This window comes from Sceloporus undulatus, chromosome 2, assembly GCF_019175285.1.
Source record: "Sceloporus undulatus isolate JIND9_A2432 ecotype Alabama chromosome 2, SceUnd_v1.1, whole genome shotgun sequence".
Lineage (NCBI taxonomy): Eukaryota > Metazoa > Chordata > Lepidosauria > Squamata > Phrynosomatidae > Sceloporus > Sceloporus undulatus.
The window spans coordinates 21709210-21725605 of NC_056523.1; the positions used below are offsets into that span (position 1 = coordinate 21709210).

Consider the following 16396-nt stretch of genomic DNA (forward strand, 5'->3'; position numbering starts at 1 on the left):
GGAAGGGGCTGGAGGAGCAGGAGGAGGGGGCAGGCGGAGGGGAGGGGGAGGAGGATCCGAAAGGAAAGGGGGGATCAGCCATGGGGAGGCTGGGATCGGGCTTGCCTCCTTGCCTTTTCCCCCTTGCCAGAGGGATCCACTTGCCCCCAGGGTCCCCCATCCCATCAGCACAAAAGGAGGATAGGGGTCTTCCCTCTTTGCCCCCAGGGGGCCTTGGCATGCATTGGTAAGAAGAAACAAAACCCACCTCCAGCCAGGCAAGAGACTTTCTCATTGTTTGGGGGATCAGAATCCTGGAGCCTCTGGAGGCAGAGATTTCTCTCCCTTGGAATCCACAGAGCTGGCTCCTAGTTTTTTGGTTTTGCTCCTGTGTCTGGAGAAATCAGGTAAATGGAGGAATGGGGAGGAGAAGGGGGAAGGGGCAGGGAAGGGGGGGACAGGGCCCTTCAGCCCCACAGCTCCCTGTTTCCCATAGTAGAGGGAAATGGGGGAGGGTTGGAGCAGGAGGCCAGAGGTGAAGGAAAAGGTGGGTGGATGACCTCTGAAATGTTGCTTTAAATCATCATCATCATCATCATCATCATCATCCACACACCATCTTTGTTAAACTCCAGCTTGCCCAGGCTTGTCATAACTGAACAATAGTCCAGCCAACCCTAGAGAGGACACTGCTCTTGCCTTGGAAAAGTTTCCCAGGTACCTTGCCAGATTTTAAAGAAACAAACAAGCCAAAAAGCTGCCAGGAAAAATTTAAAAAAGAAACCAGAGAGAGAGAGAGAGAGAGAGAGAGAGCATACCTTGCCCTGAAGGCCAGTCCTTCTGAAGCTCCTTTGTCCAATTTCCAGCCTTGCTGCTCCATGCGCGCTTCATGCCTTGGTCTGCCCTTGGTCTGCAAAAAAGGTAGGTTTGGGGAAAATTCCTCAAGGTTCAGATCCGGCATGAGGTCTTTTGTTAATCCTCAAAGCCCAGCTTTTGAAATTATATTGGAAGAAAATGGTATTCTGCAGTGTTAAGGTTTAAACCCATATTTACAAGCATTTGTCTTAGCTGGCTATCCATCCCTCTATCCTTTAGCCTCTGTTTCCCCCCTGCTGCAAAATGGGCATAAGAGTGGTCTACCTCACTGTTCTTTGTCTTGTTGTTTGCTGTCAAGTTGACTTGGACTTCTTATTGTGTGCCTTCAAGTGGTTTCTGACTTATGGCAACCCTATCCTGGGCTTTTCTTGGCAAGATTTGTTCAGAGGAGGTTTGCCGTTGCCTTCCCCTGAGGCTGAGAGTGTGTGACTTGCCAAAGGTTTCATGGTCGAGCTGAGAATTGAAGCCTGGTCCCCAGAGTCATAGTCCAAACCACTATGTCATGCTTGACATACAGTAACCCAATAAGTGAGAGATCTCCAAAATCCCAGGTCATCAATGTCCTGCTCAGATCCTGGAAATTGAGCACTATGACTTCCTTGATTGAATCAATCCACTTCTAGCACAGTTCCCTACTGCCTTCCCTTTACCAAGCACTATCGTCTTTTCAAATACGTTGCATTGTCTCATGATATGTCCAAAGTACAATAGCCTCAATATAGTCATCTCTGCTTCTAGTGAGAATTCAGGCCTGATTTGCTCTAAGACCCATTCATTTGTCTTTTTATCAGTCTGTGGTATCTGCGGAACTCTCCTCCAGCATCACATTTTGAATGAGTTTATCATCTTCTTGACAGCTTGCTTCACTATCCATCTTTTACAACTATACATAGAAATTGGAAGTCACGGTTCTTACTAAGCTGGAAGGGAAATCTAGTTACTTGTCCATGATCATGCAGACAGATAAGGACTCTTAATATGGATTTGTGTGTGTGATTGAAGGACAGTTTTTAGACTGAATTCCATCTTGTCCCAACAGCAAATCAAGCTTTTCGCAGGACTGTCATGAAAAGTATTGTCCGTGTCAGTAATTGTAACTCAAAGCCTCAAGCATTGCATCTCTTTCACAGTCCAGGATGAGGCTAATCTAGGACAGGTTACAAGGTAGGAAAGTCTACCTGGCAACTGAGTCAAGGCCCACTGTTCTGTAATTATTCTAGTTTTGGTACTTGCTTGGAGCGTTCTTTACTATCCAGCTTTTGCAACTATATCTAGAAACTGGAAATCACAAAAAAGAGTTATTGACTACTTGGAAGGGTGCAACACAGAGGTTGTGAACTGCTTTTAGTTCAGTGGACCACAGGTTGTCTGGGACTATTCCATCTCAGTGTATGCATGTGCTTGGATGAAAAATAGAGTTCCTTCTTCCCCAAGATTAATTTTTTAATTGGTTCTCTTACAACAGTACAAATGCTAAAGAGTATGCAACTGTATGTTCTAGTTAAAGCAGCATTTAATGGCAATTATTTCATGCATTTAAAATGCCAAGAAATGGGGCTGGATTAACCATTATGCTAAGTATGCTACAACATTCAACTTCAGACAAAATGGCCAACTTGATCTGGTATTCATTATCTCTGTGTTCCTTTTTGTTTGCAGATCATGATACTCAATCATCAAAAGGCAGTGTCGTGAGTTTCCAGTTGTAGTAAGATTTAAGGATTGATTCATACAGACAGACTATGCATTCCTTCATATATTATCAATTACTATTCATACATGCACTATTGTACTAATTTCCAACCAAATGTACAAACTGTATTTGAGGTTATGTGAAAGGATATGTAAATTCTATTCATGTTGGCCTATTCACACAAGTTGTCACTTGATGGCTATCAAAGGCAATAGCTATTATAGTCTGTTACAGCAAAAACAACAAAGCTTCTTGTGGCACATTAAAGATTAGCAAGTTGTATTGGGCATAACTTCTCAGGCCTCCAGGCCAGTTCATCAGATCCAGCTGAGAAAGAGAGCTGAAGGCTATGAAAGTTATCAACAATAAAACTAGAGAACATGCAGGGTATTGGCCATTTAACAAATATAAACAAAAATCCATCAGTGATACCTTTACTGGCCAACTGAAATGGACAATATACAATAAAACTAGTTAGTTGTTCAGGGTGCCAACAAGACATTTTTGTTGTCCTTGATGGCTGGCTGCAGTCATTCAGTGATTGTTTTCTATGTGTGACCTGTCTCCAAAAATCTCAGCAGTTGGCCCATCACCATGGATTAGGGACTCTTAAAGTCTTTGGTTTGTTTTCCATAGTTGCAGTTAGGATGGCTAAGAAAAGGAGGATTCTGCTCTACACTTCCAGTGTATTTCTAGGTAAAGTGAGATGTATAATTTCACATTAGTAATTATGGATAGGATGATGATTTATATTTTTGACCAATGTTCTGATCTGATTTTGGCAACCCTAAGATGAACCTTTCATGGAAGTTTCTGGGGCTGAGAGCATGTGACTCACCCAAGATCACCCAATGGGTTTCCATGGCCAACTGAGGACTCAAATCCTGGCTTTAGCGTCGTAATCCAATGCTCAAACCAGTGCAACACACTGACTCGCTTCTGACATTGTAGCTCCAAATAATTGTAACATTCTGTCCACAAGTCCCTCAGGGCTAATAACTATTGGCCAATAGATCAATATTCTCTGTAAAAGAAATAAGAAGTTACAAACTGACATCAAAATTAGATGGGTACTATTTGATTGGAAAGGCTTAAATGCCCTATAGGCTGCAGATCGCCTCTGATTTTGGAAGCTAAGCAAGGTCAGCCCTGATTAATACTAGGATGGGAAATTGCCAATAAATAACAGGCGCTGTAGGCTATGTTTCAGAGGAAGGAACTGACCAAACTACCTCTGAGTATTCCTTGCTTAATTTAAGAAAACCCTATCAAATTCATGGGGTTGCCATAAGTTGACAGGTGACTTGAAGGCACATGCACACACACAAGAGTTGGTTCCTTTCTGCCAGTATGATTCATTTTACTGCTCTCACCTGAGTAGGATGATAACAGGAGGGCAGGTAAATAGATGTTTGTGATGTAAGTGAACACTTTTCTTTCAGGAGCGAGTGACCTGCTAGAAGCTGTCTTGGGATCAGAACATGGAGGATGAGTGGCTGGTTGTAGATCCTGATCAGAAATCTGTTTACAAGGAAACTCACCAGGAGAACTGTGAAAGTCTGGTGGCACTGAGTAAGTATTCCATCCTCACTTCACCCTATAACAACTGGACCTCCCAGGCCAAAAAGAAGTTGAGTTGTTGATCCTAGAAAATAAGTTTGCCCTCTTTGGGTGATTTCTAAAGAGCACAGGTGTTAGTAACTTCTGATGGCTGGTTGATCTTGTTGGTTCCTCTATAACCCACTGGTGGATACATCCTGCCCTTTATTTCATTGCTATTGTATTACCAGAATCGTTGCTGTCTCTTTCTCTGTTTCCATTAACAATGTGTATAGTGGTAGTCAATATGTGAACTCAATCTACTGGAAATAATGGTAGGTGGAGAGATATTTGTTTATTTTATTTTATTTGAAATATTTAAATATTGCCTCTCATACCTCCAGAATTCCCAAGGCAATGTACAACAAATAAAAACATTTGAAACTACAATGCAAACTTTTAAAAATATGCTTCAAAAATAATTTAAAACTAGAAAGTTAAAACAGCCACAATAGTTTCAAGGGCCAAAGGCCATGCAGAACAACACTGTTTGACTGCCCACCAGAATTTAGCCCTACTGCATCTAGGGAGGGAAAATGAAATGCACAAATACAGAACAGGTGGCATCTGGCTTGAAAGCAGTACAAGTGAAAAGGGCCTCAAGGTCTTAGTAGACTAATAGCTAAAATTAGTCAACAGTGTGAAGTGGCACTCAAAAAAGCCCAGTCAATTCTAGGCTGCATCAGCAGGAATATAGGTCCAAACACACTGCAGAAATAATACAGTTTGAGACCACTTTAACTACCCTGGCTCAGTGCTAAGGAATCCTGGGAATTGTAGCTTATTGTGGCACAAGAGCTCTCTGACAGAGAAGGCTAAATGTCTCACAAAACTACACTTCCTAGAATTATTTAGCATTGAGCCAGGGCAGTTATAGTGGACTCAAACTGGATAATTCTGCAATGTGTTTTGAACCATAGTGTCCAGATCAAGGGAAATAGTAGAATCATAGAATCGTAGAGTTTGCTGTCTTATTCTGCTTTGGTCAGATCTCAGCAGTTCTGGACACCACAGTTTATTTATTTACTTTATTTATTTATTTACTTTATTTATATGGCACCTTTTCCCCAAGATGGGACACAAGATGGCTTCCATAACAAATTAAAAATGTTTACAAAAGGTTTTAAAACCAATTTAAAATGACAACATAAACTGGACCATGTTCACAAGAGGGTGACTGAGATCATCAAAGGTCTGGAAAGCTAGCCTTTTGAAGAACAGCTTAGGGAGGTGGCTATGTTTAACTTTGAGAAAGGAAGACTAACCAGATTACTGCAATACACTCTTATAGTGCTGCTATTCCACTTTAATTGCTCTGGCTGTCTCCTGTTGCATTCAGAAATTGTCAGGTAGCATTGGATGAGACCAAGGATCAACTAGTCCAACCCCCTGCCAGGGCCAGTGGAGCTGTGGAGTGGAGCTATATAGAGCCGTGATGGCTGATTCTCACATGTGAGCTGCAGTAAAAGAAGAATGTACAGTTGGCCCTCCACATTTGCAGCTTTGATTTTGCAGCTTTGATTATTCATGGATTTCATTACTGTGTTCTCTCTAGGAATTTCTAAGTCCTCCAGGGTGACTCTTCTGGAATTTTACCACAGAGTCTCATTGGAAGACATAGAAATTCCTAGAGAGAACATTTCTCTAGGCATTTGTAGGTCCTCCAGCATGAGTCTGTGGTCAAATTCCCACAGCTTTGCCATTATTTCTATAGCAGCAGTTACAATTGCTCATTCATTGAGGAAAAGCTTAAACTTTATGTAGCTTCTAATATGGCGCCAGAAGCCTCAACTAAGAAAGTATATTCAAGAAGCACACTGGGAAGACATAGCTTGGAAAAGTTACTTGTTTGGATTATTATTTCCACTGTCACACAGCCAGCATGTCCAATGCCTAGGCTGCCTGGGGGTGGATTCTCAGCGATGTAGTCTAAAAAAGCAATTTTTCAGAACTCTGGCTAAAAGGACTCAGGAAAAAGTGAAATCTTACATTATTGCTTTTCTTCTTTAAGCAGGACCTCCAAGTTCCCAACACAATGAGATTTTCTTGGTGGAAGAGGAAGAGGAGCCTTGCATCCCAGAACCTGGGAAGAGGGAAAACACAAGAAGAGGCAATTTAGGTGAGGAGAGCATCTTTTCTTTCATTGCATAACCCCAGGTTCTTTTCATATGTCCTTGGTTGGCCTTGCCCAAAGAAGATGTGGCTCTCATTCCTAGGTTGTGTTCCTCGCTGTGTTTTCTGCAGAGTTTATAGTCTGATGTGGTTTTTCCCAGAATTAGTTGTCCAGAAATTTTCCAAGCTCTGATCAGGATCCAATTTCCACCTCCCTCCCACATTCATGAGATCCAGATTTAATCAGGTGTAATAGTGGTAGAACTGGGACTTCTACCCCTCAGAATGGGGCAGGCTGGACTGCTGAAGAATTTCCAAAACCAGGATGAAAATGCTGCCTTATTCACGGCAGCCTCTCCCATTTCACAGAATCCCCTCATTCTGTGTTGTATGTGGCATGCATGTGGGTGAGGTTCTGGAGGTGAGGGGGGCTGACAGTTGCACACACACTAATCTAGATGCTACCCAGTGCTCATTGCAAATATGTGTGTGTGTATTTGTGTACTTTTGTATGTGTGAGGGAAGAATGGTGTATAGCTTTGAGTGTTGGACTGTGGCTCTGGGAGACCAAAGTTCAAATGTCACATTAGCCATGTAAAACTACTGGGTGACTTTGGGCAAGTCACACTCTCATCCTTGGAGGAAGGCAATGACAAAGCCCTGTGAACAAATCTCATCCCCCCCCAAAAAAAAACCTGTGATAGGGTTGTCTTAGGGTCACCTGAGGCTCACATTAATACAAGCCCTGTGGGGAAGTGTTAGGAATCACCAGTGGCAATCCATTGAATAGGCAGATTGTCCATGAGAAGCATTATTGTTCTCTGTATCTCTTTCAGCAGGTGAAGGATTGGGTAGTGAGGAGGAGGAGGAAAGTGAGGAGGAAGATGTCCAGCAGCAAAATAATACTGAGGTGGTGGAGTTGGATGCCAGCATGGTCCCAGGGAATTGTAAGAGTCTGCGCTGGAGAGTGGTTCAGCAGGTAGGAGGTGGTAAGAAGGTTCTGGCAAGGGATGGGCCACCCATCATGCTTCTGCAGAAGGGCTACGAGTGTGAGGACTGTGGGAAGGTGTTCAGCTGCAGCTCGCACTACAATAAGCATCGACGCACGCACACTGGAGAGCGACCTTTCCACTGTGGAGACTGTGGCAAGAGCTTTAATGTCAGCTCCAACCTTTACAGGCACCAGCGGGCACATGCCAATGCTGGCACCACACCTGTAACACCTGCCCCGACCATCTTGCCCAACCGTGGCTTGCCCTATCAGTGTGTTGAATGTGGCCGGTGTTTCCGCCGCAACACAGAGCTAGTGACCCACCAGCGGCTTCACACTGGCCGCCTGCCCTTCCAGTGTGGTGACTGCGGCAAGAGCTTCTCATGGAGTTCGCACTTTGCCCGGCACCTGCGGATCCATACTGGAGAGAAGCCCTACCCGTGCAACGAATGTGGCAAGCGCTTTAGTCGCAGCTCCCACCTCTACCGACACCAGCGTACCCATGGGACCAACACTGCGGCTAATGTCACCCGTGCCTACATCTGCACCTACTGTGGACGCAGCTTCAGCACCACTCTGCATTTTGATCAGCATCAGCGCACTCACCGGGGACGCAAACCCTACAAGTGCACCCTGTGTGGCAAAGCTTTTGCCGATGGGCTGGCTTTGGTGAAACACCAGCGCTCACATTTGATAGGAGGGGATCAGAGTCACCAATGTTCTGATTGCGGGCAAAGCTTTGGGGGCCGGTTGCAGCTGTCCCGTCACCGCCGTCTCCATGGCACGGCTGACAAGCCCTACGGCTGCGGGCAGTGCGGGCAGAGCTTTGGCACGCGGGGCCAGCTGGCTCAGCACCAGCAACTTCACATCTCCCCTGAGAAGCCCTACCACTGCGGAGAGTGTGGGCTCAGTTTTACCTGGAGCTCCCACTGGGAGCAGCATCGGCGCATCCACACAGGTGAAAGGCCATACTCCTGCGGGGACTGTGGCAAATGCTTTGGGCACACCTCCCACCTTTACCGGCACCAGCGCACCCATGCCGGGGGCCAACCTCATGTCTGCCAAGACTGCGGCAAGAGCTTCAATAGCACCTTGCATTTCCAACGGCACCAGCGCAACCACCATCATGACCCAGAGAATGGCTTTCTCCCTGCCCACACTTGTAGGGACTGTGGCATTCCTTTTGCCGACTCCTCGGCTCTTCTCAAACACCAGTGTGTGAGTGAGGGGGAGAGGCTGTATCCCTGTCCCCAGTGTGGGCGGCGCTTCCGTGGGACCTCCCACCTTTACCAGCATCTCCGTGGCCATGCTCACCAGGCAGGGGAGGCTGTTCTAATACCAGCTTCCCCAAAGTGTAAGGAAATTGAACCATGCTAAGGAGACAACTCATCTACCCTAGAGAGAAAGGGGGTGCAAGGAGTTATGTCTTTGGTTGACAAGCAGTCAGTGGTCCTGACAGAAATTCCCCAGATATATAAGGGCCCAATCCAAAGTTCATTGTGGGCTGTGCTGTAAAAAAAAAAAGGTTCTTTAGTCATTGAGGTGCCAAGGGTGTAAAACTATGTTGACTAATTCAGATTAGCATAATGGTAGGTGAAATGTCAAGTTTCACCTTAACTTTTTTATCAGATACATTCTGTTTGAGACAATGTTTGGTCAAACACAAAAGCTTTCTTGCAACTGCAATCTGCCTGGCCTGGTACATCATTTCCCCTGCTTTGGGATCCAGGATGGCCGCTATGTTCCTCTCCATTCCAGAGGGGAGATGGAATATTTTGAGGGGCCTTCTCCCCATAACTTGTGCTATGCCAAACCGGACAGTCTTGTAAAAAAGCAGAGGGCTGCAAACAGAGTTAGAAGTGTGTCCACACACAGGGACTAAGGAAACTGCCAGGTAGCTGACAACACCCACATTCTGTGCTAAAAAAAAGAAAGCTCACTTAAAGAGGGTTAATTTACATAACCATAATGGTGATGTATGGGTATTCTTTAAATTATTCAGTATGCTTGTGGCAAAGATTAGGATGAGCCGGGGAAGGCCTGGCTGGAGGAAGGAATGTTGAGTAGCAGTAGCTACCACATGAAAGAGGGAAACACAGGAACCTATATAAGATAACAGTCTCTTCTGTGATACATGGCATACAGCAGGATTGGGAAATAGGTGGCCCTCAGAATATTGTTGGGCTATGGCTCCAATTGACAGCCAGCATGGCATAGTGGTTGGACTGTGACTCTGGATACCAGGGTTCGATTCCCAGGGGGCATCTACACTGTAGAAATAATACAATTTAACTATCATGACTCCATCTTACAGGACCCAGGGATTTGTAGTTCTGGAAGACACCAGCACTCTAGCAGAGAGGCCAAAGTCCTTGTAAAACTACAAGTCCCAAGATTCCACAGGATTGATCTGCAGCACTAAAAGTGGTGTCAAATTGCATTATTTCTACAGTGTAGATACATCCTAGGAGATCTTCCCACTACAGCTCAAAATAACTGGACCAGATTTATCATTTTATCACTGGACAAGAATTACCCCTTGATTTTGCTCAGTGTGTTAGCCTAACATTCTTCTGGCCATATTGGGGCAGATGTTTGAAAGGATGGTATAAACTAAATATATGTATAAATCATTGCTGACTTAGGGTGAGCCAAAGGTGACTGTATTCTGGAGGTTTCTTGGCAAGACCTGTTCAGAGGAGGTTTACCATTGCTTTCCCCTGAGGCTAAGAGCATGTGACTTGCACAAGGACACCCAGTGGGTTTTATGGCTGAGCTGGAAATCAAACCCTGGTCTCCAGAATCATAGTCAAATCACTGCACCGCGCTTGCTTTCACTGAGTCAGATCAAGCATCCATGTTGTACAACATTATTTATTCTGCAGCACTTAAGGGGGCTTTCTAAACTGTACCTATTGGTCCTTTGAATAGGAAAAATGGGATTGATTTTGAAGTCTTCTAAATAGATGGACATCTATGTTTTGCCAATGAACTGTAGTTCTAGACCAAATGTCAGTGCCATGTTGGCTGCTTGGGTTCTGGGTGTTGCAGTCCAAGAAAAGTAACACTTCCAAGCTCCGATTGAAGTATGCCCTCTGGTCTAGAACTAAACTTTGCCAAGCTTTGATTTCAGTGTAATATGAGTTGAAAACTGCCTTTAAGTGGACTTTGAATTGGGCTACAGGGGATGTAATAGATTATGTGGGTAGACTAGATAGTGGAGTAGAGCAGAATGGTTTAGAATGAAGGGGCTGGGTGGTATGTGGAGGTGGATGGTTCCTGCACTTGAAGGCTTGGGATCTTTACTCGCATCCCACACATGCAATCCTTGTGAAACAGCATCCTTTCCTACCCTCTTCTAAAGAGGAATCCATCACATTAAAAGCACTTAGGTATTACGTTAACATCTCAGCGCCCAGGAACTGTAATGCTCAGGAACTGGAGCTAATTTGCTGGAATAAGGCAGGGGAGGTCTGTCTGCAAAACCCCCTTGGTCATTTTCTGTATATAAAAAAGCTGCTCCATTATGAGACTTTGACCTGCTTTTAATTGATGCACCTGCCCAAACAGTGGTAGAGTGATAAATATGGAAGTGTGGGTGCTTCTCATAGCAGCCACATCCCTAAAGAGAACCCAAAAGGCAGGCAGCTCTGTTGATCCAGTTGTAGCATTTTTTTTTGTTTGTTTCTACCGAAAGCAGGTCTTTGGTAAAGCCAATGGGTTTTGGTTGCCTCTTTGAGACCAAGCCACTTTCAAATATTTTGTATTGCAATAGGAGTTGCTCACACTAATATATTGTTGATGTGCTCCCTCCATCTCAGTCTGACTTCTCTGATTTCTGGAATTACACATATAGGGAACAGGGAGAACTGAGGTGTTGGCAGTTTCATCCTCCCCACTTTTCAGAAAGCCCTGATGCTCTGATCCTGTGAGACATGCTATCTATTTCACATCATTCCTTTTAGAACCTGATTCTGCTCCCAAATAATATGTGCACACTTCCTGTTTCTTTTCTGTAGCACTTCATGCTTCTGTTCTCACAATTTTTAATGGTATTGTTACCACTACAAATATGTGCCAAACTCATCACACCACTTTGAATTACAGTCGTCAGGAGTATATCCCAGGGTAAGGAACCAAAGCCCTTGGAGTCTGCTGAAGGCTTGTTGAAATTGTTTGGATAGTTCTTGAGTATTTTGGTACCAAGATAAGGAAGCCAAAAGCCAGATTCAAATATCTAACATTGATTTCACTATTAAGGTTGTCAACTGGTCAGAACAAATTTAATCTCTGCCTTTCACAGATGTGATTGAAAATCACCTGTGGAGTTCAGCTTTATTACCTGCAGATCATTAATCACTGCAGATAATATTTCAGTTTAAAAGAAATGTCCACTTCTTTGTTTCTGAGGAGCAATCCTGTGTTAACCTAAACCTAACACATCTGCAGGAGTGTAGCTACAGAGGTGGACAAAATGAGAGCAATGTCCCCTCATAAGAATTCTGCCCTTCTATGAATTTTTCCTTCAGTTCCTCAAATTTCTAACTTAAAACTTCACTTGAACATTCAGAAATACAGTTTAGGCATCTAAAAAAAAGAGTGAAGGAAATTGACCAAGGGAATGCAAACATTGCAAATATAAGAGTTCTAGGTGTGAACAGTTTTCAGTGTCTTATTCTGTAATGCTAGAAATTTGGAGACTGAAGGAAAATTTCTTTTTGGAGGAGGAAGAGTTCTTATTTGGAGGGGCAATGCTCCTCCTCCCTGCACATCTTCTATTCCATGAGTATCCCTGGATTCACTCTTTAAAATGTTCTTCACTGCTCTGTATCATGTTTTCTTTCTGGGCAACATACCATGCAACTTTGTTTAAATGCAAAAAGGGAGGGAAACACTTTGCAGTTGCTTAATAACCGAAGGTTAAAACATATTCTTACAAACTGACCAAGAAGTGGTTCAGGAGCATCTTTTGAATGTGCATCCCCCGCACCCATGAAATAAATAATATGATTGCCACAGATGTGAGGTGAGATTGCAGGTCACCTTATAGCTTAATTTACAGCTTCTTCCAAAAGCACAGCTGGATAGATATTCAATGTCTTCAGCTTGGAGCTGGACCAGCATATCAATTTTACATTAGATATTAACAGCTTACCTGAAGAAAGATCTATCCCCCATGTAAGGCATAAGTATTCAAAAGGTACCAGATCCCATCAGATCTTGGAAACTAAGAAGGGTGAGCCCTGATTAGTACTTGGATGGGAGGCCACCAAGGAATACTAGGTGCTGTGGGCCATATTTCAGAGGAAGGAACTGGCAAGACCACCTCTTAAGTACTCCCTGCCTAAGAAAATTCTATAAAATTCATGGGTATGCCGTAAGTTGACAAGCAACTTGAAGACACACAAACACAGAAAAATAGCACATCAGCTGCAGCCACTGTCAGAGAACCAGCTGGTCCTTAAGATAAAATGTTTGGTGGTTTACTAAGAATTTGATGGTGGGTGGTCCTGAATGATTCCTGCCTTTCTGATCCAGCCGTGTCGAAAGTGAACAGGAATTTGTATGTGTTGTGAATGAAATAGACTAGGGAATTTAAAAAAAAAAGATTAAAACCAGTAAATTGTGTTCTGTGTTGTGTGATTTTTCCTCCTTTTCCGTTTTTCTACCAATGGGTAATCTTGTATTTAAAGCTCTCTTTTATAACAGAATAACGCAAATAATATAGATGTAAAGTGCTGGGAGTCATAGAACAATCTCTTGGCATCCATCTAAGGTTAACATTTCACCTAGGCTGTGATCTGCCACACACAGATGGAGTTGCTAATAGGGGAAAGGCACTTGTGTACAGAAAGCAAAATCAGGGAGTTGCACTCTGAAAATAAGAATTCCACCTACAGTGAAACTTTCCTGCCATTTCCAGTATTACAGTGAATAAGACAATGAAAATCATTCATATCTACAAATCATATTAGTTTTCTTCACGGCCCACAAAACCCACAAAAAATTATGGATGCCGGCCATGAAAGCCTTTGAATTTCCCAGTCCCTTTTCATTTGGTGCTTAAACTATACAGTGGGCCCTCCACATTTGCAACTTTGGTTTTTTGCAGATTTGATTGTTCATGGACTTGATTAGTAGATTCTCTCTAGGAATCTCTAGGACCTCCAGGGTGACTCTATGGACAACATCCACCAAATGTCATGCTGGAAGACCTAGAGAGAACACTCCTCTAGACATTTGCAGGCCCTCCAGTGCAATTCCTCTGGTCAACGTCTAGCAAATCTTGATCATAGAGTTGCACTAGAAGACCTAGAAATTCCTAGAGAAGTGTTCTCTCAGGTTTTAAAAAATGTTTTTTTTTAATTTGCACCTTTTCCACTTTCATAGAGGTCCTATTCCCATAACCCCAGCGAATGTGGAGGGACCACTCAATTTCTGAATGCTTAACTGAAGTGCTGAGTTACTGCAATGCTAAAAATTTGGAGCAGGGACAGAATTTTATTTGAGGGTTAATTCATTAGTTGGTTATCCAGTTGTTAGATTCTAGCAGCTTAGTGGGAATTATGCAGCCATCCAGATTTATTTTATTGTTTTATTTTATTTTTTGTTGCCCTTATATTCTGCTTTATTCCAAAATGGGGTCCATTTATTTATTGCATTTATACCCTGCTCTCAGCCTTACAATGTAAAAAGATATGAAAGACAAAGGAAAATGGCAGTAGGGGAGAGGATTAAGTCCCACAGATGCTTGCTTCTCCTCTCTCTCTCAAAGGCTACAGCCAGTAGCATTTGGGATGGAGGAAAGACCTTTTCACCAGCCGCTGAAATGAAGGCATGATAGTGCTGTGCTGTAGCTCCTCCAGTGCAGTTCTGTGGTCGATGTCTTTCGGACGTTGACCACAGAGTTGCATTGCAGGACCTAGAGATTCCTAGAGAGGTGTCCTCTCAGGTAAAAACAATGTTTTTGTTATTTGCGGTTTTCCCATATTCACAGGGGTCTTGTGCCTCTAACCCTAGTCAATATGAAGGGACAAGTGTACTGGACTATGACTAGAGACCAGGGTTCAGATCCCAGATCAGCAATATAAACCCACTGGGTGACCTGTCATTGGGCAGCAAGTCACACTCTCTCAGCCTCAGAGGATAGCAATGGCAAACCCCCTCTGAAGAAACCTACCAAGAAAACCACAAGTCAGAAACAACCTGAAGCCACAGAACAACAAATAACAACAACATCTTCACATGTCTCTTCTGCAAGAACAGATAATTTGGTTAGGGTGCGAGGGGAGTAATCAAACCTTCACACAGGTACGTTACATCCCTCTTTCTTTACTTGACAAGACATTTGAGTTCTTTTTGTATTGGGAGTGGGAAGACACAGATAGACACATCCCTGCCCCTTTTTGTATGTTCGTTCATTAGGATCAATCTGTAGCAATCCAGACATTGTTGGACTGCAACTTCCATCAGCATTACCCCACACAGGCAAGAGCAAGGGATGATGGTAGGTACAGGCCAACAGCATTTGGAGGACCACATGTTCCCTGCCCGTATTCTGATGGGAAAGTGCGTGGGCCCTTGGTATTTGCTGGATAAGGGTTACGGGGATACAGAAGGCATAATATGTATATTAATTATGATCATCTAAATGAACCGAAGAAGGCGTATTGTGCCTGTCTGTTATGCCCCTTAGTCTCAAAGGTGCTATAAAATCTCTCTACATACAGTACTGATTCTACAGACTAACACAGCTATATCTTTGAATTCTACCACTAGTGAACATGAAAAAAACAAAAATATTGAGTATAAATTCAACCTAGACAATGAAGAAATATAAAGAGTTAAAGAGTTCCCATACCTTGGATTAAACACTGAACAGAACAGAAACTGCAGTCAAGGAATCAGAGAAAGACTTGAAATGGGAAGGGCAGCTATTAAAGAATTAGACAAAATCCTAAAGTCTAAAGAGTTGAACAGTAAAGTTAGACTCGTCCAAGCCATTGTATTCCCTAACAGCATGTATGGATGTGAGAGCTGGACAGTGAAGAAAGCAGACAGGAAGAAAATTAATTCATTTGACATGGGGTGCCTGGGAAGAGTGTTGAGGATACCGTGGGAAAGACAAACAATTGGGTTCTAAAACAAATCAAAGCTGAACTCTCCCTGGAGGCCAAGATGATTCAATTGAGGCTGTCATACTTTGGCCACATCATGAGAAGGCATGACTCTGTAGAAAAGACAATCATGCTAGGAAAGGTGGAGGGCAGTAGAAAGAGAGGAAGACCTTATGCTAGATGGTTAGTCTTGATCAGGGAGACCATGGGCCTGAGCCTGCAGGACCTGAGCAGAGAGGTTGAGGACAGGGGTCTTGTTGGAGATGTCTCATTCACCGGGTCACCATGAGTCGAAGTCGACTTGAAAGGAGCTAGCAGCAACAAACAACAATTGTTATTTTAATATTTAAGCATTTTATAGCATGGTGTTTTATTGTTCATTTTTTATTGTATGTGTTCTGATGTACGACCTTTTGGTGGAATGGGCATTATAAATGTTGTTGTTGTTAAAAACACTTATAGAAATATAAATTATTGCTTCTTAAGTCATGACCTCAAAATGGAGACCATTTGGAAGAATTGGAGAATTCCTCCTGGACAGAAGGCTGAAGTGGAGGACATATCCCAGAAAAAGGAGGATGTGTCTGGTCATGTAGATACACAGAAGACAATATACCTAAGACATACATACATTCAGACATACATATAATGATTATAAATAATAATAGAATAGCAAATTATTACATTATAAAAGAGAATTTAAAGAGAAAGCAAAAGAAAATAGAAAGAATACATACATATATACACACACACAGAGCATATACAATATATTACTGTATATGCTCTCTCTCTCTCTCTCTATATATATATATATATATATATATTCTTTCTATTTTCTTTTTCTCTTTTTCTAAATTCTCATATATAATATTAATACCCTTATCCCACCCGTTCCTCTATCTTGTAGTTTTATATATTTATCCTAGTATAACTCCTCGAAAAGAAAAAGAGAAGGAAAAGGATTCATTTTCTCCATTATAATTCTCTTATTATTACTATTTCCCCTTCTCTTCTTCCTCCCTCAGTAGT

The 16396-nt window shown here is 42.9% G+C and overlaps 1 protein-coding gene across 5 annotated transcripts; it reads left to right on the plus strand.

Annotated features, from left to right (window-relative positions):
• The first annotated feature begins 63 nt into the window (after positions 1 to 63).
• On the plus strand, positions 64 to 10582 carry LOC121923888 (zinc finger protein 436-like). 5 transcript variants are annotated; one of them, XM_042454794.1, is made up of 5 exons: positions 64 to 386; positions 2515 to 3244; positions 3991 to 4120; positions 6159 to 6266; positions 7096 to 10582. In XM_042454794.1, exons 3-5 carry the CDS (start codon positions 4030 to 4032, stop codon positions 8625 to 8627), a joined length of 1731 nt encoding a protein of 576 aa, XP_042310728.1. In that variant the 5' UTR covers positions 64 to 386; positions 2515 to 3244; positions 3991 to 4029; the 3' UTR covers positions 8628 to 10582. The 5 variants fall into 5 exon arrangements, with proteins under 5 accessions (XP_042310728.1, XP_042310729.1, XP_042310727.1 ...); XM_042454795.1 differs by having other exon boundaries at positions 3185 to 3244; XM_042454793.1 differs by lacking the exon at positions 2515 to 3244.
• Positions 10583 to 16396: the final 5814 nt, after the last annotated feature.